This window comes from Ixodes scapularis, unplaced genomic scaffold (assembly GCF_016920785.2).
Source record: "Ixodes scapularis isolate PalLabHiFi unplaced genomic scaffold, ASM1692078v2 PGA_scaffold9__187_contigs__length_104089568, whole genome shotgun sequence".
Lineage (NCBI taxonomy): Eukaryota > Metazoa > Arthropoda > Arachnida > Ixodida > Ixodidae > Ixodes > Ixodes scapularis.
The window spans coordinates 29,513,564-29,533,940 of NW_024609884.1; the positions used below are offsets into that span (position 1 = coordinate 29,513,564).

At 45.1% G+C, this 20,377-nt stretch overlaps 1 protein-coding gene and 1 non-coding gene across 2 annotated transcripts in view; both read left to right on the forward strand.

Moving 5' to 3' along the window:
- The first annotated feature begins 5,605 nt into the window (after window positions 1-5,605).
- Window positions 5,606-20,377, forward strand: part of LOC8040047 (low-density lipoprotein receptor-related protein 12) — a 30,731-nt gene continuing 15,959 nt past the window's right edge. Inside the window, exons 1-6 of the mRNA XM_029969973.4 lie at window positions 5,606-5,855; window positions 6,589-6,648; window positions 6,738-6,870; window positions 10,936-11,162; window positions 12,478-12,600; window positions 19,935-20,127. Of these exons, the coding sequence (XP_029825833.1) occupies window positions 5,822-5,855; window positions 6,589-6,648; window positions 6,738-6,870; window positions 10,936-11,162; window positions 12,478-12,600; window positions 19,935-20,127 (770 nt within the window). The 5' untranslated portion in view covers window positions 5,606-5,821. The remainder of the gene's footprint in view (window positions 5,856-6,588; window positions 6,649-6,737; window positions 6,871-10,935; window positions 11,163-12,477; window positions 12,601-19,934; window positions 20,128-20,377) is intronic.
- Window positions 9,882-9,954, forward strand: Trnaf-gaa. Its single transcript has one exon. It is a non-coding gene; the product is annotated as a tRNA-Phe (tRNA).

Consider the following 20,377-nt stretch of genomic DNA (forward strand, 5'->3'; position numbering starts at 1 on the left):
GACGGACCAACGAGTTGGACGGACGCACTTTTCGAAAACAAATATGCAGTGCAGTTTCCATGTAATGTAGAATGCAAAAAAACAAAAAAAAAAAAAAAAAAAACAAGCAAACGTAACGTTTGCTTGGTTGCGCCCAACATTACGGAATGTGACACCATTGTTTTGTTTTTGTATTTATTTCACGCTCTATTTATTTCTTAAAAGCAGCTGAATCGCTAAAAACTCCTGTCATGGACCGGTCAAGAAACATCAAGGAGGTTAAAAACAAGATGGGAACCAGATGCAAAGCGAGATACAACCATACGAAGACGCGCTCGCACGATATGGAGGCAAAAAAAAAAAAAAAAGTGCCAAATTTGTGCTACGTAGTGTACGCACTTACATTTGTTACGTGCAGGCAGGACAGAGTGATATCCAGCTCGCCTTTGTTGTCGATTAAAAATTTTAAGCGAGACGCCTGCAAAAGCTCAGAACATCACCACCGCCGGGGTGTCACGTTCGAAAGTATCAATTGTCGAGCCAGTCCCACACACGCTGAATAAAGGCCCGTCTCCACACTTGCAATCAAGTAGGACCGACTGAGACAAGTCCGGTTTGTAAGCCTCCTGCGACGGCTTAGGACAGGATGCGCTGCTAACACGCAACACATGAGTCCGTCAACACGATACCGAAACTGACGAAACCACCAACAGGCAATCACCGGAGAGGAGGACGAGCACGATAAAAATAACAACAGAAACTTTCGGCCGGAAGGGGGAAAAAAATGTTGTCACGTGACCGCGCCCAGACGACCTGCAAAAACGCAGTCCCGCAGGGTGAGTGCAGACCAAGGTGCAGACCAACGTGCAGACGCACAAAACGTAGAGCTCTGACAAACCGCACAAACAACGGCACAAACTCCGTTTCGGTCACCTAACAATCGCAACGGACCAAGAACTACATGCCATCACCATCTCAGCCAATCCAGTGCTGTGAAAGTATCACGTGCCTACACGTTTCTCGCGTTTTGCATGATCTCACGTTAAACAGCACGTGACATTTATACGGCCTTGGATTGGCTCAGATGGTTTTTAAGATCTGCTGCGCTCCGTAGCAAGGTGAAACGGAATGACTAGAGCACTCAGTGAGAGCACTATATAGCTCTAGGAATGACCGAGCGCCGAAGTCCAAGTTCGACTTTTTCGAACTTGTACTCAAGGTCGACAATATAGTTCGACTAATAGCGAGTTTGTTTCACACGCACTGGCACCGTTCGAGTTCTCTCCCAGAACGCATCGCACTCGCAGAGTGTTGCACAGCTGGACTCAAACGAACTCGCCAGATGCACCGAGTGCAGAAAACTGATGCTGCCACCATCTATGTTGTAGAAAAGATACCAACCTCAAACCGAAAGTAGCGTCTTTCTGTTCGGAGTATGGGTAGGAATGCGAGAGTGCAGTCGCTACCAACATTTATCTACAAACATTGATCGCTACAACTTGTAGTTTATATTTGCCATGACGTCAAGCAACTCGGCTGTCGTAGAGATAGTTACAGATGGCGTAAATTTCCGCAACCAGCTGTCTACAAAGCAGCTGGTTGCGATCTCTTTATAGCCGCTTACACGGAAGAAAACTGATGATGCTGTCCGAGCAGAAACTTGATCCGTTTGAGCATGGTATTATACGTGAACCACTGAAAGGGTAAGGCTTAAAACTAGTCTGTTGGAATATCCAACAAAACTTTTCATGGGACTTTCGATTTCGATCGTCATTACAGGTGGATCAGATATTAGCCTTGGTGAGGGCGTTGAGAACACGACGGGGCAAGTTAGCTGACGTAGGTAAATGTTAAAGGGGTCATGACACGCTTTTCCAACTTTTTCTTGTTTAGCTTTCCTCAACTCATAAATCGCGCATTCCACCAAACAGTTAAGCGCGATCCAAACCAACGCTTCTTTTTGCGCCTGTAGGTCGTGCGGCTGCGGATGTGACGCATTTTCGTGACGTCGCGCCGCTTCTTCGCTCCTTCCGGGTGCGCATAAAAAAGTTGGTTGATTTCAACTTCTTTCTCAACGCGCACAAAAACGCGCGGTGACGTAGTAGGGCGCTCCTGTGTCCCGGCCAATCGGTGGAGGGCAAGCTAGTTCCGGCTCCGCGTTTCTCGCCGTCTGGCTGCCCTCTCCTCCCCCCCTTTTATTCTCTTCCAACATGACAACGCGATCTCTCTCTCTCTCTTTCTCTCGCCGTCTGGCCGGCCAGTCTGTCGCAGTTGCACTTTGCTTGTGCGCTCGTGCCGAAGTTTCGCCCGTCCAAACCAAAGCGCACGGTTCTGACTCAGAAAGCGCGCCCGGAAACAGCAAAAATGCCACGAAATGCGTCACATCCGCAGCCGCACGACCTACAGGCGCAAAAAGAAGCGCTGGTTTGGATTGCGCTTTAAAGAAGACGAAAAGAAGGGAGGCCCCTCTCGCTCGGAATCTGGTTTGTGTAACCGGACAGAGCCATTGTCCCCCTAGAAGATTAGCCCGTCGCTCAAAATTCAGACAAAAGTGCTTTCCCCACCCCGTTCATTCCGAAGCTGACAGTGCTGTGGAAGCTACGTGCTCGTTGGGCCAGCCACACTCGCTACGTGAGCGTGGCAAATGTGGCTGCAGAGAATGAAGTCAGGTGATGAAAAGGAGGCGGCTGATTGGTCGGGCAAGCGCGTAGCTTGTAGAACAATGTCAGCTTAGGGGTGAAGGGAATAAGTGAGGTCCGGTTGCGTGTGACGTCAGTTTGGACCCGATGACGCGCTTTTGGGACCGCGGATGTATCACAGTGAAAAGGCAGAGAGGTTGCGAAGGGGAGGAGGTACGAAATAGCCCGCTCTGTTTTCAAATTTTCGCACTGAAAGTCAGGCTTTTGACTTTCTACCTGTTTTCTTTTGGTCCACTGAAGGATGTGCTATTAGTAAAATCCCAATCTAAAATGATTTATCCCAACCCAAAAATTGTTTCATGGGCCCTTTAAACACGATGATGTTGCCCAAGCCTCGGGTAAAGTCACTATGTTTAGCTTTCTCTGATGCTTATTGTGCAGTCACAGGTTTCTGCTGGAAGAGTTTTGTCGACAAATGTTCAATGTTTCACCCGCACACGGATGGTGATAGACATCTCGGGGGCCGCTGATGCGTTTGCTCTGAGCATTTCTTGACACACTGGTATATTTCAGCGTCTGTACGGCAACAGAGCAAATAGAGCACGGTTTGTCAATCGCTCCCTTCATGAAATAGCAGACGCTCACAACTCAAGCTCGCTTTTGATTCCGTTGACCGCAGGACGCGATTCCTATCAGAAAATCTACTTTTTCTTTTCTTTCGGTTCCGCAACACATCGTAGCAGACGAACCCTCGTCGTCTGCTCCCGCTCCCCGCCGCAGCGAGGCATGACGGGATAGCACTCGCTCCCCGCCGCAGCGAGTGGAGCGAGTGCGTGCACGCGTGGAATGCCGGCTGAAACGAACAGGGGGACAAAGGTGGGTGAGGAGGAGTGGCAAATCCCGCGCGCCGACATCCTGGGTCCCGAGTGAAAGATCGCGAAAGAGAGCGACAAAACACGAGAGAAAGAAACCAATGTTGCCAGCTGAAGGACGACAGTCGCAATGGTAATCGCGAAGACTGAAAACTCTCAGCAATATAAACAGTGATAATTTAACGTTGCAAACTAAATTCTGAGCTATTCGAAGGTTTATAAAAAGCAGCATACTCATTACGCTGCATTAGCTTCCCTTCTGTCGAAATCTCGAAAATCTGGTAGTTGCGCGGTTTCGTATTTCCGCGCGCGGGGGGCCGCGCCCGGAAATATGAAACTAAACCAGATAACCAAAGCCGGTTGTCTGGTTTAGTTTAGTGTTGACGGGAGGCCGTACATCTGCGTGCTATGCAAAAAGAAAACTTCGAAAAGAACGCGAATATCGAAGGCAGTTGGTAACCATGTGGGACCCCGAGGGTCTGCCTGCATACTCCGCCGCTTGCGGCAGCCAGAATGCATGGGAAATGGCGGACTAGAGCTCTGTGGCGGACGTGGCGGACCTTTTCCTCTAGAGTTAGTATGTATGATCTCTATGGAAACGAACCCGCTCCACGCTGCGAGTGGGCACGCGTGGGCACGAGTGCCGTGAGTGCCGTGAAACGAACTCGCTATAAAATGCAACTATTTTGCGCATGCGCTAAAATTGGATTGAATTGGATTTTAGTGGCGGTAGATAAAAAAAAAAGAGATAAACTTAAGGAATCACAAATTAGCAAAACTAACAAGTGCAACGAGTTGAGTTGCTTTGAGATTGATAACATGTTAATGTAAAAAGGTCTATGTGTTGTAACTTGTGTCATGCCAAAACAGGCAGGTGTGCGTATTCCTCTTAAGGCCCGTTCACGCTCTTGAAACCGAGTGCGACTGAGAGAGACCAGACCGGTTTTTAAGCCTCTTGCGATTTCTTAGGGCCAGCTCTGCTGCAGCCCACCTGGTCCTAAGAAGTCGCAAAAGGCTTAAAAACCGGTCTGGTCTCTCTCGGTCTTATTCGGTCGCAAGAGTGTGAACGGCGCTTTACAGACCTTTCCAGAAAAGGGCTGCTGGCCGGTTTCATTTTCTGTGTTCGTGCGTATCGCCAATACCACCTAGAACACAAGGCCTGCGCGTTTCCTCCTCTAAACGTCATCACTAGTAGATCCCCTCAGCGCCCCCTAGCTAGCCCGGATGAGCGACATCGTCTGCTACATCGTCTGCTCCATCGCCTGCTTCAGTGGTTTGTGTAACAGATAATGAAACAGATGCTCACGCCGAATGTCTCTTGCAAATTGCATACGATGAAGTTAGACGTTCACGTGGAGCGTCAAATGCATGAGCGAAATTGCCTTACTGCTGCGCGAAGGGCTGAAGAGCCCTTCGATGGACGCTGGACGCCGGCACTGGACGCCATTTTCGAGGGCGCTGTTTATACCTCGGGTAGCTGCTTCGAAGCGTTCTACCGCAGAACGAGCGCGCGCGCTAGAAATGCGCGTCTCAAAGCCAGGAGCGCGTGCTAGCTCGCGCTCCTGGCCGAGGGAGCGTTCGCGTGCACGTCGCAAATGCACTGGAAGCTGGCTATCAGCTCGCGCTCAGCAGTCACGCACACAGCTGCGGCCGCAAGTGAATGCGACGTAGTTGCGACGCGGCCCGTACTCTCGTCAAGCTTCGGGGTGTTTGCCGCTTGGGGCGGGTCGGGGATCTACTAACGAAACGTCATGCGCAGGCCTTGTCTTCTAGGTGGTATTGGTATCGCGCGTGATTTGCTCGCTTTCCGAAGCGACGCACACGCGCGTGCTGAGCTGTGGAGATCGCACGCTGAGCTGTGGATTTGTCAACATTGGAAAGGTCTATTCAGAAGGAAGTATTACAGACATTACACCAAATCAGTGCATTACACGGTTAGCACTGCTTAGTACAAAACGAAAACAACTGGACTGTGCACAGCAGTTGTCTCTAAACCTAGACACTTTCGTATAGAACTCTGGCGACACTGTCCAAAAAGCGAACTTTTGCGAACTTTGTTTTATCGCTCCTCAAATTCGACTAAAGTTCGCAACACCCCTATCGACAACAAAGAAAATAGGAAAAGGAAAAAAACGTCAAGGTAAAGAACGTTGCTGTCGAGAGTATAGGTGTTGATGGTCTGAGATGGTAGTTTGACGGTGTTGAGCTTTGACACTTAATATATATTTCTTCTCGTACTCGTTAGTTATGCTGATATAGCCAAGTTTCGTTAAAATGACCCGACGTTGCCAAATTGATCTTTAGAAGGTGTTAGCGGACGTTGTTTCAGACATGGCCCAACTTTTTACGGCTGTGCTACTTGCAGGTAAGTAGCTTTCACTTAGGCTTAAAACTTTTTAGTTTCTCACTTCTCGAAGCTATGACATGTTTCTCTACCCTGCCCTGCTTTCGGCGAAGCCGTGTGATCGGTTCGTACGGGTGTCGGAAGACTTTGAAACGACGAGGCCTCGTTTTGCGTGGACGGGGACAAACCAATTGAAGCGCGGACATGAGCAGTTACAGCTGGTGGGTGGACTCCGTGTGAAATGTCCGGAAAGTTGCTGATAGATTTCGCGTGTTAGCCACAGTAGCTCCAGGAGTCGGAACCTCGATACGAAGAGCCACGCGTGTCATGTTGAGCTGCTTACATTTCGCGGTAGACTGAGAACTGCAACATTCTTTATTTATTCATGGTGTCCTGCAGCGCCATCGGACATGATCACTGGGGCCGAATGAACACGAGAAAAAACATTTCAGCATTTGCGGCACAAACAATTTTACAAGACAAGGCGTTCCACTCCTTAATGGATTTAACAAAAAATGATTTTTTGCCCAATCTCGTCCTGGTGCGAAGTTGCCGTATTTTATGTATGTGATCTTTTCTTGGATATGTAATTTGGAGATAATAAATAGGATGGAGCTATTAATGCCTGTTGTATTATAACGGATGCTGTACGTTGTGCCAATGGATGCCATCCTAACTCTAATCATGTTGGTGACACTCTCAAAATGGATGAGTCGGTAGATTTCCTGACTGAACAGCGAATTATCTCTTGCAGCGGTTATTCATCATGAGTGCACATCCATACGAGCGTTTTTTCAACCAAAATCTGAATTGGGTAAGCATTTGGGTGGTATTAATTTTTTTGCATGTTACGTTTGAGTCGTTACCCGCCAGGTGGTGTAGAGCAAGTTTGTCAAATTGCAGCGCCCTGCCAGCAGCAGAGACGGGTCGGCCCCAGCGGCAAGATAACCAGCCCGGGATACCCCCTTTTCTATTCAAACCACACTTCGTGCAGCTGGGACATCATTGGTCGTGTAGGGCAGGTCATTACCATCAGGTAAGAGGCAGCTGATCTGCACAACTAATTGTGTCTAAAAGGAAATGGTACTCAGTTTAGTAGTTCATGCCAGAAGTGTGTCTCATGTGAAAAGAATTCATGTGAAGTTTAGGCCCGGAGTTGCACACATCCATACGCATTTTACTCTATCTGATCATCTTTAATGCAGCACTTGTTGAACCACTGGTATGACTCTACCCCTTCTCTCTCGAAATGTCAAGAGGTGCCTCGTGTTTGTGTTACCAAGTAAAAGTAGTGACAAGCCATACCTTACATGGACTATCGTTACCTTTGGTATGCTTTTTTGTTAAATGCTCAAAGTGTTATGAGTCAGAATTTAGTGCCTGTAAAATTTAGTGCAAGTCTGTGAGCAGCAAGTTCCTTTTCCTACAAGACAGCAATTCCAGTGTCCAAATAAGAAGGCAACAGTGTCTTCTTTCTAGGAAGAGTGTGTTTGACAATGTGGTATGGGGTTTGGTTTTGCCTTCATCGTATGTTGCAATCTGAATGATTGAACAGAAGTAACCACTGACTTGCAGCTATGCATATTTTGTATGCAGTATGAATTGAGTGTATGTTTTTGGGCATTGCATGGGAGTAACTAACTTGCCAATATTCTACTACTGCTTGGAATTTGCTGGGTATCATTACTGGGCATGATGCATTCATACTTTGTACATGATAGGGACCTGACATTGAGCTGGGTGGCCTCACTGCCATCGTGACCTGTTGATTGCAAACAAACATATTGCTCTGCCCTTTTTCATGTTTATAGCAAGTTGTTTTCACTTTGTTATTTTTAGTTGTGGTTTTCTAATCTTTGCACATTCTAATAAAATTAATATGCTTGGCTTTGCACATCGACCAGTCTTGACATTGATGTCACGACATACCTGATGGTGTGCATTGGGCTGTTCTGTGGACAGTAAGGCCTGTGTTGTTTGGCTTAAATTGTTTTAGGTACAAGCGAAGTACAATAACTTAACTTTTAGATTAGTGATGCCATGACTGTTTTCTCAGCTCTACCATCTACTCCTATCTTTTCACAAACGTGAAAAAGACTGTTGGCTCACCAAACATTTTTATTTCTCTCCTGTGTGACATAGATGGCCATTGACTACATTCTAGAAATTGGACCATTGAGGCCCCTTATACTTATAGGCTCACCAAGTCTGATTGCTCCATTCTGCTTGTTCAGAAACGCTAATGATAGAGCAGACACTAGAGGTACAATCAGGGACAAAAGTTTCCGGACCACGGGAGTGGTGGCTGATATGCATTGCTGCCCCCTCTGATGGCGCGGGGCTTGCTGTCGAGGCCGGTGCTTGGTGCATACGCGTCCTTCCATACTCGCAGGGATGCCGATTCTTTTGTTTCTGGCATCCGTACTGCAATTCTCAGTGACTTGCCGCGTCTCTGTCGCTTGGGCGTCACTGTCGCGAAATAAGTCTTGCTCTTTTTCGTGCTAGGCTAGCCTGACCAGAATGCTCCGTGCGTGCTTGCATGGCATGCTGCACTTGCACAGTAGCACCCGGAGCCCCAGAGCCTGGGACCGATAGCGATGGACTTTAGAGAGGTGCATCTCTGGCGCACCGGGGCTAATGTAGCTAGCGCCGACCACCGCTGGCGGGCGCACCAAAGACCTATATCGAGCCCTTTAGCGCGAATCTCTGGCGCAGCTTGGTGTGGATGCTTGTGAAGGAGCGCCACGCGGCAAGTTATTGAGAATCGCAGTACGGCTGCCGGAAACTAAAGAATTGGCATCCCTGCGAGTATGGAAGGACGCGCATGTGCCAGGCACCGGTCTCGACAGCAGTCGCCGCGTCATCGGAGGGCGTAGCAATGTGTATAGGCCACCGCTCCCAAGGTCCGGAAACGTTTGTCCCTGAGTGTACATAGAAAAAGTACAGCAATGCATGCAGACCGGCACTGCATGCAGAATGGCCCTTTTTAATTGTGGTACTTGGGATCAGATCTTGCAGGAGAAAGCTAACTCTGTATTCCACAGCTACCTATAGTTGAAAGACTTTGGGAGGGGCTCCCACACCAAAATTGACCATCATGTGGTTGAGAATTTATGAATCCTTCATCATCCATGGTAGGCCAGTGGTTGTGCAACATTTATTTCAGGGAAAAGCCTATGATCTTCGACATTTGTTTGTTTAGGAATTAGTTTTTGTGACTTGCTACACCTGTACTACTATGATTGGCAAAAAAGGGTAAAATAAAGGATAGAATAAGAATCTTAATTTAGATATTTGAGTATACTTTCCCCACTTATTGTATGAAGAACTGCAGTGAAAAGTTTATTCTTTGATAAAGCTACTTGATGTGTATTTAGGGTCAGTTATTTCATCAAAACATCTTACAAATGCAAAGGGATAGTTTTTTTTTTTCTCTTTGACAGCCAAGTTTTGTATGAACTATTTCGTGCATTGCACGAGCTATGCACAAAACTTGCATTTTTCTTGAGGTGAGGAGTCTAGTAAGTCTTCGCTAGTTAGGTAGAGGTTAATGTTGCCTCACATTGTTTACTGACAATACTTGGTGAACAGGTGTTTTTTGGCTTTGGCGACTACCATAATTTTGTTGATGGTGGCTGTTTATCGGCATTCTTCAATTAAAACAGGTGCTTGTGACCCCCTTTCCTAATTCTAGCTTTATGATAAGGAAACAGATCTGCATATCTGGTGGAGAAGCATGAACTCTTCTGCTGCATATTGCTTGTTTTCTTTCTCGCTTAGGCCAGCAGTACAAAACCTCCTCCCCCCACATATTTTCGATAACAGCATTCTATTCTACCCTGCATCATGCTGTGTGAGCACAGCTAATTTAATATCGGTGTGCTTTAGATTTTTTCTAGCAACACTGATCTTTTGCACGAGTTTATTTTCCGATCAGTTGACTTTTTGGTGTCTTGATGATTTCACTTAGTTCAGTGCACTATAACCTAAATTTCTTTTGTGTGACAAATCCAGGGTGCGGTCACCCATTTTTAGAAATGGTCTCACCCCTGGTTAGCTCAGTTGGTAGAGCGCTCCACTGAAAATGGAGAGGTCCAGGGTTCGATACCTGGACCAGGCGGGTTTTTTTCGGTCGCTCACGGGTCACCTAGCTGTGTTTGGGTATTTGTGTTTGTCCTTTGTCTCTTGTTCCCCTTCTCCAGGGATTGTTTTCGTCATTCTTGTCCAGCTCGCTTGCACCTTTGCATTTAATTGCATTATAATCGTAACCTTAAAATGCAAGCCTTTCACCCTTGTTGGTGTTATGCCCCATTCACACGACCGTAAAGGTACCTTTAGCTAAGGGACCTTTATTCTCTGCGGTGAATCAATTGACAATCTTCCGCGCGTGGCGTGTGCTCGCGACCAAAGAGCACGGGCTGATTCGCCGATAGCAAAGGGACCTACGTTAAAGGTACCTTTATTTTGACCATGTGAATGGGGTTTGAGACTGGTGGCAGCTGATAAACCCTGTTTGCTCTGTTGAAGTTTGTCCCCTGGTTAGCTCAATTGGTAGAGCGCTGCACTGGAAATGGAGAGGTCCTGGGTTCGATATCCGGACCAGGTGGATTTTTTCGGTCGTGCACCAGTCACCTAGCTTTGTTAGGAGATTTGTGTTTGTCCTTTGTCCCTCTTGTTCCCCTTCTTCAGGGATTATTTTCTTCATTCTTGACCAGCTCGCTTGTACCTTTGCATTTAATGCATTATAGTCAATTAGAAATGGTGCCAGCTATAGAGAAAGGTGTTCTGGCAGCCCCTTCAGATATGACATAATTGGAGGACAGAGCCACGGGCATCATCAGTGTGTGCATTCATACCAAGTCGTTCATGTTCAGGCAGGTACATGGCAGAGCAGATCGCAATATGCAGATCACCAAATTTGTAGGAACGCCTAGCTGATCTGATGTCTGAATTTCAACTGTTTATTTGTAAGGGTGCGAGACCCGTATCGTGGCGTGTTGCCACACCCGGTTGTTGTCGGCTGGATCTTGGTAGGCAGCTGCAGACTGGCAGTGGAGATTCACTTGCGAGCTTTTGGTTATGCCTATTCATTTGGGCACAGCTTCGACGATTTGAATCTGGGCGGTCCAGCAGACTGCGAGACCACGGCATGCTGTGGTGGAACGTGGATAAAGCTTGGTCCGACTCCAACCGGTGGGGAGAAGGTGTACTGTGGAAAGACTGTGCCCGAACCTTTTCTGTCTACAACTAGCGAAGTGTGGATCAAGTTCCATACCTCGCCACTCCAGGTTCCTAGGGGCCGTGGATTCCAGCTGTCCTACACAGTTGGTAAGTATGTCTATCAATGTTTTCTCTGTTTGACTTTAGCTTATCGATAGTGGGAACATTGATGAATTGGGGTGGGGTGGGTGGTGCATAATGTGTGTGTATATTATAGGGTCAGCTGAATTTGCTGGGGGGGGGGCTTCAGCTTGATAACTCCTCGCCCTTGGCTATGCCGCTGCTACACAACAGCCGTCCTGGCAGTCGTTTTTCTTTGCGGTGGAAGATTAATACAACAGCTGCTGATTAAATTTATGAGGCCTGCACATTGGTACAGTGCACACTTTAGGTTTGGTGTCTGTGACCCAAAGACAATAGTATAACTTTTGAAAAAGATGTAGAAACACAAAACATCTATAGTGTGGAGAAAGGATAAACAAACAGGACAAGAGACTACTCATGCACTTCTCAGCCAGCAACAATATTTAATAATTTCACAAGTGCATCAGTGGCGATACCCAACTGGGACGTGGGAATGGGTTGGTTTCTCGCCAATCCACTTTTCGAAATAAAATAGTACACATTATCGCTAGTTGAAAGAGTAGCATGCGTCATCTGTTGTCCTGTTTGTTCATTGTGTTTGTACTCTTACTGTTACCAGCACACTTTTCGGTTCACTTGCTTGGGCTCTATATGTGCACTTCAATACTGATCGTCCATACATTGTAAAATTTATTTTCGCAATGTATGCACAATGCATGCAACCAGCTGTGGCACAGTTTACTATGCTGCAGCAGGCACGTAGCCGGGGGGGGGGGGGGGGGGGGGGGGGGGGGGGCGGGGGCGGGGGCTCCCCACCCCCACCCCCCCGAAATCTTCCATTTTGCTGGGGCCTCCTCTCCCCCCTCCCCCACATACATTTTGTCATGTTAGGCCCCCCTCGAAACAAAATCCTGGCTACGTGCCTGTGTTGTAGTATCTGCCATGGAACACTGCTTTGACCACAACGATGGTGGTCGGTGGTGATTTCCCTCTATAGTACCCTGCTTTAAACTTTGTAAATACTCTGTAGTGGCAATATGGGAATGTTTCGACCCACTTAAGTTCTTTCTGTGATGGAGACATATCACTCAGTCTCAATTCTCAGCATGATTATTGCTGAACAAAAATAAATGCACTCATTTTTGTATAATGAGGAAAAGCCAGCTATATTTATAAATAAACAATTCGTTACATACCTTTTTTTTAACCAATGAAGTTTGTTTTTTGAAGTTTGCTTTAGGAGTAAGCAGTTCTTTTTCTTGCTGGCAAATGCTCTTGGCAAAAACATATTTTTAGATCTTGTCACAACTTTTTTTTTCCCCTTTGATTATGCTTGTAGGTGGGTTCACCCAGCAGTCATGCAGGCCAGATGAGTTTCAGTGCCTCAATGGAAAGTGTGTTCTGCTGCATTGGGCCTGCAATGGCCACATGGAGTGTGAGGACAACTCTGATGAGCTTTACTGTGAGTCCCTCAATCCTTTTCTCAGTGAACATTCAGTACGTTTCCTTGACAGAATTGAAGTGCATGCCCCTAAGATTATGCAAAATGGAAATGCTTCCCTTTCTAGATGTCCCAATCTTGAGTTGTCAGTCTGAAGATGGCACTAGCATCCGAAAGTCGTGTGCAGCCTTTTTTTGGGACATTATTTCTAGTGATGAACCAAATCTGCTGAACTTCAGATTCGTTAAAGTTCAGCACATGCCAAACCTTTGAAGGAAAGTTCGGCTAAGATTTGGCAAAAATTCAACAATCATCTGCGCACGCGCACGACGGGGCCATGGATTGCAAATGGATGCCGGGCGGTTACCATCGCACAGTGTTGTACTACCAGTGGTTTTGGTGGGGTGCGGAGTAGGCGACTTGGTAACTGTGTATTTGTCAGCCTTTGTGAGTGTGGTTCTCTTCAATATTTTCTGCCTCAAGAACAATAGATTGACCTGGAATTGATGCAGTCCACTGCACAAGTGACAAACGATGTGGTACATTTTGGATAACATGATTTTCCTTTGATCTTTCCAGTGATGCAACGAGGTTGTTGCATATTGACTGACAGGTGCTTTAAAGCACTCCTTGCCATTATAGTAATCCTGTTTTCGGTTCGCAAGTAGTTTGTGCCGAAATAAAATGTTGCTTTTTAATTTGCATTATTTTGCGGTTTTCATATATCTGCATAAAACTAAATACAGAACTATCGTGCTCGACGTTGCACATTTGATATTCCTAACTTTGCCTATCTTCCTAAATTTCCACGTTGGTTCTAACATCAGAAACCGGCATTTTAATTGTTACATGAGACGTGAATATGAAACGCACACTTTCATGCAAAGCTGGCGTCAAGTAACTCAAATCGAGAAACATGCATATTTACACTAATATTCTTATCTCTTCTGGTGAAGACTCAGCAGCCGTTGCATTCATTTTCACGCACGAAACGGTGACTCGCAGAGAAAGTAAAAACACAGTGTTATTGCCTTTATTTTAACAGTGTACACACTTGCAGGCTTGCGCTGATGAGGCCTCAAACCTGAAACTCGCGTATCCTGACTGCGCCACTGCGCCCGCTACTACATAACCTCGTTGTCACACCGCTTCTGCAAGAAGTCACTAAAATTGCCAGTGAACACACAAAAATGACATTGCTACAATTATCTTGTAGAATATCACCTTATTTAATAATAACTGTGTCACTATTATTGATAGGCCAAACTTTTGCCGAATCGAAAATTTGGCGCTGAATCTCAGGATGCGTCGAAGCCAAACTTTTCTGAAGATTCGGCAAAAATACATAGTCGCCAGGTCTAAAAGTTGATATTTCGTTTTTCCGGGGGCAGAAAGTTTTTAGTTTTTTTTTTAAATGCATTTTTACACAATTGTTACTAAATAAGCTGATATTCTACAAGATAATTGGATCGGTGTCATTTTTGTGTGTTTACTGGCAATTTTACAGTGACGTTTTGCAGAAGTGGTGTGACAACGAGGTTGGGTGGTAGCGGGGTAGCAGGCGCAGTCACGATAGGCAAGTTTCGGTTTTGAGGCCTCATCAGTGCAATCCTTGAAGTGTGTATGTACATTGTTGAAATAAACACTGCGTTCTTACTTTCTCTGCGAGTCACCCTCTCTTGCACGAAAATGAATGTAACAGCTGCTGAGCCTTCACCAGTAGAGATAACAATTTTATTGTAAATATATGTTGTTGTTGTTTTTTTTTTTTGGGGGGGGGGGGTTTAGCCACTTTAGCTTGATGCAAGTGTGCATCTCATATTTGCGACGTCTCATTTTTTTACTTTCAAAATTCCGGTTGCTGATATTAGGACTCATGCGGACGTTTAGTAGTTGGGAATGTCGGATGTGCAACGTCGAGCATGATAGTTGTGTATGGATGGATGAAAACAGTGAAATAGCTTGTCAGTAAATGTTGCAACTAGCTCGTGCATCGCTGGAAATATAAAATGAAAATCGCGTTATCCAGAACGTACTGCGTCATTGCGCAGTAGACCATGTCAATTCGTGGTCGATCTTCTTTTCTTGAGGCAGAAAATATTGAAGAAAACCCCACTCGCTAAGGTTGACAAACACATAGTTACCAAATATTCCGCACCTCGACGTAACCGCTGGTAGTGCTACACTGTACGATGGTAACCGCTTGACCGCACAGCATCCATTTGCAATCCATGGCCCCGTCACATTCTCGCGTGTGTGCAGGCGTTTGCCGAACTTATCTTCAAAAGTTTGGCAGATTCGTTCCATCGCTAGTCAATAAGCATTTAAAAAAATTGAATGAAACTTTTTTCACCCGAAAGAACGAAATATCAACTTTTAAGTTTGGCAACAATGTATTTTTGCCGAATCTTTCAATAAGTTTTGCTAAGCTTCGGCTTTGCCAAATCCAAAGATTCCGCCGCAAATTTTGTATTTGGCAAAAGTTTGGCCCATCACTAATTATTTCTTTTCAGGGGAATGGTGCATCGAAACATGAATCTGGTCATGACTTAAATTGTAATCATTGAGAGCTATTCTTTTAGTGCCATCAAGAGTTTAGACATTCACTTCTTAGGCTTACATGCAAAATGGTTACTGTGGCTTTTCTTAATAATAATAATAATAATAATCTTTATTTTTGGATGCCCCAAAACAACCGCATTGGTCTTCTCATTGGTGCACCAACACAAACAAAATCAGCAATCAAATAAAAGTGGAGATCCTAAGAATGTAGTCCTAATGCAAGAGGTATTATTAGTGAAAAAATTGTAAGGTTGCAGGCGAGCTGGTGGAAGTTAACCATAGTTTTGTTTAACCCGAGACTGGGGTATTTCGGAAAAGGGACGAGAAGAAAAGAGGCCACAAGGAGGCAACGTTTTGGGCCTATGTTTGGCTTAGTGTATTCCGGGTGTTATGTTGTCATTGGTCGACTTGGTTGGTGGTGTGTGGACGTGGTGTGTATAAAAGTGCATACGATGGGATAAAATCCTTAGCTGTGTTTGAGACGTCGCCTCCTTGTGGCCTCTTTTCTTCTCGTCCCTTTTCCGAAATACCCCAGTCTCGGGTTAAACAAAACTAAGGTATTATTAGTTTTGCTTTTATTTATTCCAGTTTCTCCAAGTGGGTGTAGCCAAGTATCAAATGTATGCTAAAGTGTTAATTTATATTTTTGTTTCACTAAAAGCCTGGGTGTGCAGGTTATGCATGCTGATATAATTTGTTCAAAATTTTGTCTTCTCAAGTAAATTAAATGCTAAGCATTTTGATATGTCAAGGCAAACATTTGAAAACAAGGCTTTGCAGCTATATCTATAGGGATGATCACATGTTCCTCAAGAGGATAACATGCAGGCCGCACCAACTTCAGGGCTTCATGGGATCGTTAAGCTAAAAATTGGAAATAGTCAATTGATGTGAACACATTTGTTTAGTTAATTAAGTTAAGTGGTTGGTTGGGTATGGCATCATGAATATTGTTTTTTTCTTTCTTTGTTTATTGTTCTTTATTTTCCACATGCTTTTGCCTGCTTTGTGGTGTATGCTTTGCACACATTTTATATTTTATGTTCAACTCGTTTGTTCCACGTAAATGTACATTTGGTAAATGAGATGTAAACTATACATTTGGGTCATTCTCCCGAAGGGTTAACCTTTGTGTTCAAGAAAATTTTATTTTAAGCCACTAATTTTAATTAGTAATATTATCTTGACTATTATGTGAATCATTTCTAATTTTAATGAAAAACACGACGGGGCTCCCACACTTGCATTGTTATTCAAAATGGTGTAGATGGTACTTCACTTAAAATAAGTAATATCTTGCACCTTCATGTTGTTTTCGTACTTATCGAAACAAAATGTGTTTTTTTTTTTTGCTTTAATTACAGTTGCCATAACATACACTCAACTTATACAGCCAGTTTTTTTTTGTAATGCCAAGTAGTATTTTTCTGAGGGCAGCCTTTTCGCAAAATATTTTGCAAAAAACTGGCACTTCGTTTGTTCGAAAGCTAAATGAACTTGTACAGCCCAGTGACAGTTATTTGTGGACATGTGCACTTCATGATGAATAGCTTAGTATCTTTGCACATAACGAAACATAGCTGTACTGCAAAAAAGTCTGCAATAACAGTATTTTTTTGTGCCCAGATGAAGCCATCTGTTTCGTTTGATTAGTTTTAACACAGCAGGAAGGTATGTCGACTTTGTCAATTTTTTTTTTTCCTCATCGAGAGTTTAAAGAAAATAAGACTGAAACATTAAAAAAGTATGCAGTTTATTTGTTACTTGAGTTGAGGTTGCTAAAACGGTTGGCAGATTTCTTAAAATTAATTTATACATTTTTTGTTGCACTACTGACGTTTTGATCAGTTACAGCTATTTCTTGATACCATTTCTATCAATATAAATACTTCAGCAATATTGGACACTACAATCATTTCATAAACAGTGACTGACACAATTCAATATGTTTTTAATCAAGCCTATAAAAGTCTAGTTTGGAAGAACTTTTGTGAGAGTTAAAACAGGTATGGCCCCATTGCAATACCTGCCCATAGGAGGCATTCCAAACTCCGCTCTAAACATATGTTGATCAGGAATTCTGCAAAACATCTGCTTTCAGGGGCCTTCAGCACCATGTTTAAAATGTGAAGAAAAAAACAACATAATAAATTGTATAGTATTGTCCCACCAATGAGAGAAGCAATGATGACCGTGATGTGATTACTGCGCAATTGCGCCAAGGGGCTAACCCTGCTACATATTGTTACACTTCGCCAAAATATGGGTAATCTGCGCCTAGCCTGCTCCAAAAAAACAATTTCGGTCGCCTTTCAAAGCCAGAACTAAACTGAATACCGTAATTGAGCATGCATATGTTATGTGGTGCAAGCGGCCGCCTGACATAATATACCCTGCATCAATTGTCCATCCGGTCTTGCATGGTTTTCCCGCCTGTATCGTGTTTCGCGCTTTCGTCGTCTCGTGGGTCTCGTCTCGCAACTTTTTAAAAAATATTTTCAACGATAGACGCGGGTGTGTGCCGACGCTCCGACGCTAGCATTTCGGGTACCAGCCATGCTGTCATGCTGTGAAACGAAACCATGTTTTTGCGCGGCGGGAGTTACTTTGTGAGAAGCACTCGCTCCTGAAAGCAACGACCGTGGGTATACTATATTTGGTCCCTGCCTTCCAGTCACTGTGATCGCTGAAGCACTCACTCCTGAAAGCAACGACCGCGGGAAAACTGCATTTGGTCCCTGCCTTCCAGTCACTGTAATAGCTCGACGTAGGGTGTTGCCATGCCGTCCCCACGTCTCTGCAGATATGGCGCTTTCTAAAATGAAACTAAGTACCGCCGCATGTTCATCAACATTCCTGTTGTTTAAATCATGTTGCTCCAAAAATCCCTCTTTAACTCAAAGATTGCTGTGTTGAAGTATTGCTTGCTTAAATTTCTCTCGGTGGGCTTCCTTTCGAGAGGGACCCGGTACGTGAAAAATCTGCCGCGAAAGAAAGTTGAAGAGAAGTGAGCTAAAGGAAAGAGGGCAACATCTGCACGCTGAACCTGCACAGTGCGCTTGTTTGTCTCGAGTTCAGTCGTTGCACAAAGCGCTCCAAGAACTTTTTGACCCTGAGTCGCAACGTTGTGCATCGATGCGCTCGGGTTCTTTTTCTTTTTTTAGCTTGTACCTTGTTTGCCAGCCTGGCAAGCGTGCGCTGCTAGAATGTTTTTTGTTGTATGCTCAACAGTTACATTTTGCAAGCCATTTTTCAAATCAATTGGCGACGGAGCAGAGTGGCATGGTTTCAGTTTCAATTGAACAGCCGTTGTCTCCACTCGCGCGACGAAGCATGCGCAACTGCAAGCCTACCGAAGTTGCTCTCATGTGCATGCAAACATGATTGCTCGACATAAACACCAGCCAGGATGCTTACAATTAATTGTTTTACATTTGCTTACTTTCGACAAATATCTGGCACGTCGGGAACCAGTAAAATGGTGGCAAGCGGTTTTTCGGAATTGCTCGGCGATGCCTACAGCATGTACACTTGTGGAATGTCTCAGCAGTAAAAACAGAAGCGGTGAGTTCCGGCACAACACGTCACATCAGAACAGAACACAAAGTGCCCTTTGTTTGTACAGCACTTAAAGCAAAAATTTTTATTTTTCTAAGAATATCTGCTCCAAAAGCCACTTTTGCTGCTCCGAAACACTGTCTGGGCTGCTCCAAAAGCCACTTTTGCTGCTCCAAAATACTGTTTTGTCTGCTCCAAAAGGTGCTCCAAAATGTGCTCCAAAATGGCTTAGGCCAATCACATTTCTGTGATAGCTAAAAAATGATAAAAGTTATGTCAGTCACGTCGATGTTTAACTTTTTTGGAGAATCGCCAATTTTTGTCGTAAAAAGTTTGTCCCTGTGATGACCCGAGCTGGGGTAAGCAAAACGCATTAAGTTTTCAACTGCAGTTAAGGCGCGTTCACACTTAAGAGTCGCAGCGGTTGCTCAAGTGGCATGCAACAAACGACCACCGATGTTCACACTGCGGGCGATCGGCAAGTCACTGCTCAGAAGCCTGTCTATTCCATCCTTCTCTCTAAAGTATGCGTCTCGCTGCTTTCCCATTTTTGTTGTCGCACAGCTACACATGCATTGTTTTCACCATAAGAGAAAGACTTGCGATATTGGGCTGGGTCCTTCGGAACCGTACAACGAAAGCGCAGTTTCTAGGTCGGCATGCACTCACTTGAGCTTCCGTGGTACAGTACATACCTGTCAAGCCAAAAGCCACGGATTTGCTGCCAGGCCGAGTTATCTTTTAGGTGCTCAATCAAATAGAGGTGCTGCTTGTGGTAAAGAAATAAGTACCCTTAATGCGTTAATCATCTCGGAGTCCTCCATGCCTGTACTGTGAACAGAGGTGTTGGATGAACATGTTGGTTGCATTTCCGGCAGATCTGATTTAGGATGTAAACGAATGCGAGCAGCACCATAAGTCACTTCTGAGGCGCCGCTAATTGGTTCAGCTGCTGGGCGACTTGGCGACCAGCCTGAAAAATCGGTCTGGAAGCGACTGCCCCGAACCGGTCACTTTTGCGACTGCGGCGGTTGCCTTTGCGATAAAAGGCTGTCGCGCAACCGCTGCGACTCGCAAGTGTAAACGTGCCGTTAGACTTCATCAGATTTGGCAATCTGATGCTGTTGTCCAGGGCATTTGTTCTGTGCTTTATGCTAATTCTTGTGTTCTTTCCACTGAAACCGAAGCAGCCTTTTCCTTGTTCTTAACCTTACTTTTCTCTGCATATGGGACAGGTGATTGTCCTGAGGGGTGGCTGCGTTGTGCGACTGGAACAGGCTGTTACAGCCGATCTGGGCGCTGCAATGGCCAGGCTGATTGCCCGGACTTCAGCGATGAGCTCGACTGTACTTTTTGCGGTCCCAACCGAACGCTGTGCAGCCCGACGTCCACCACCTGCTACGACCCTCTCAACGAGCGCTGTGACAAGTGTGTGACGTTTTGTCTGAGTCCCCTACCTTTCTTGCCTTGGAGGTTATTAATGCACAGGCGGCCCCCCCCCAATGAATAGGTGGTAAGTTTTCAATTTCCTGGGGGGGGCCCCAGGAAATTGAAAACTTACCACCTATTCATTGGCTTGCTTACAAATACATGTGTGTTGGAAAAAGTGTTGTTATTCAGAAATCAGCATACTGTAAAACCCTTTATTTTCGTGGCCCCTCCAGATTTTTTTTTTTTT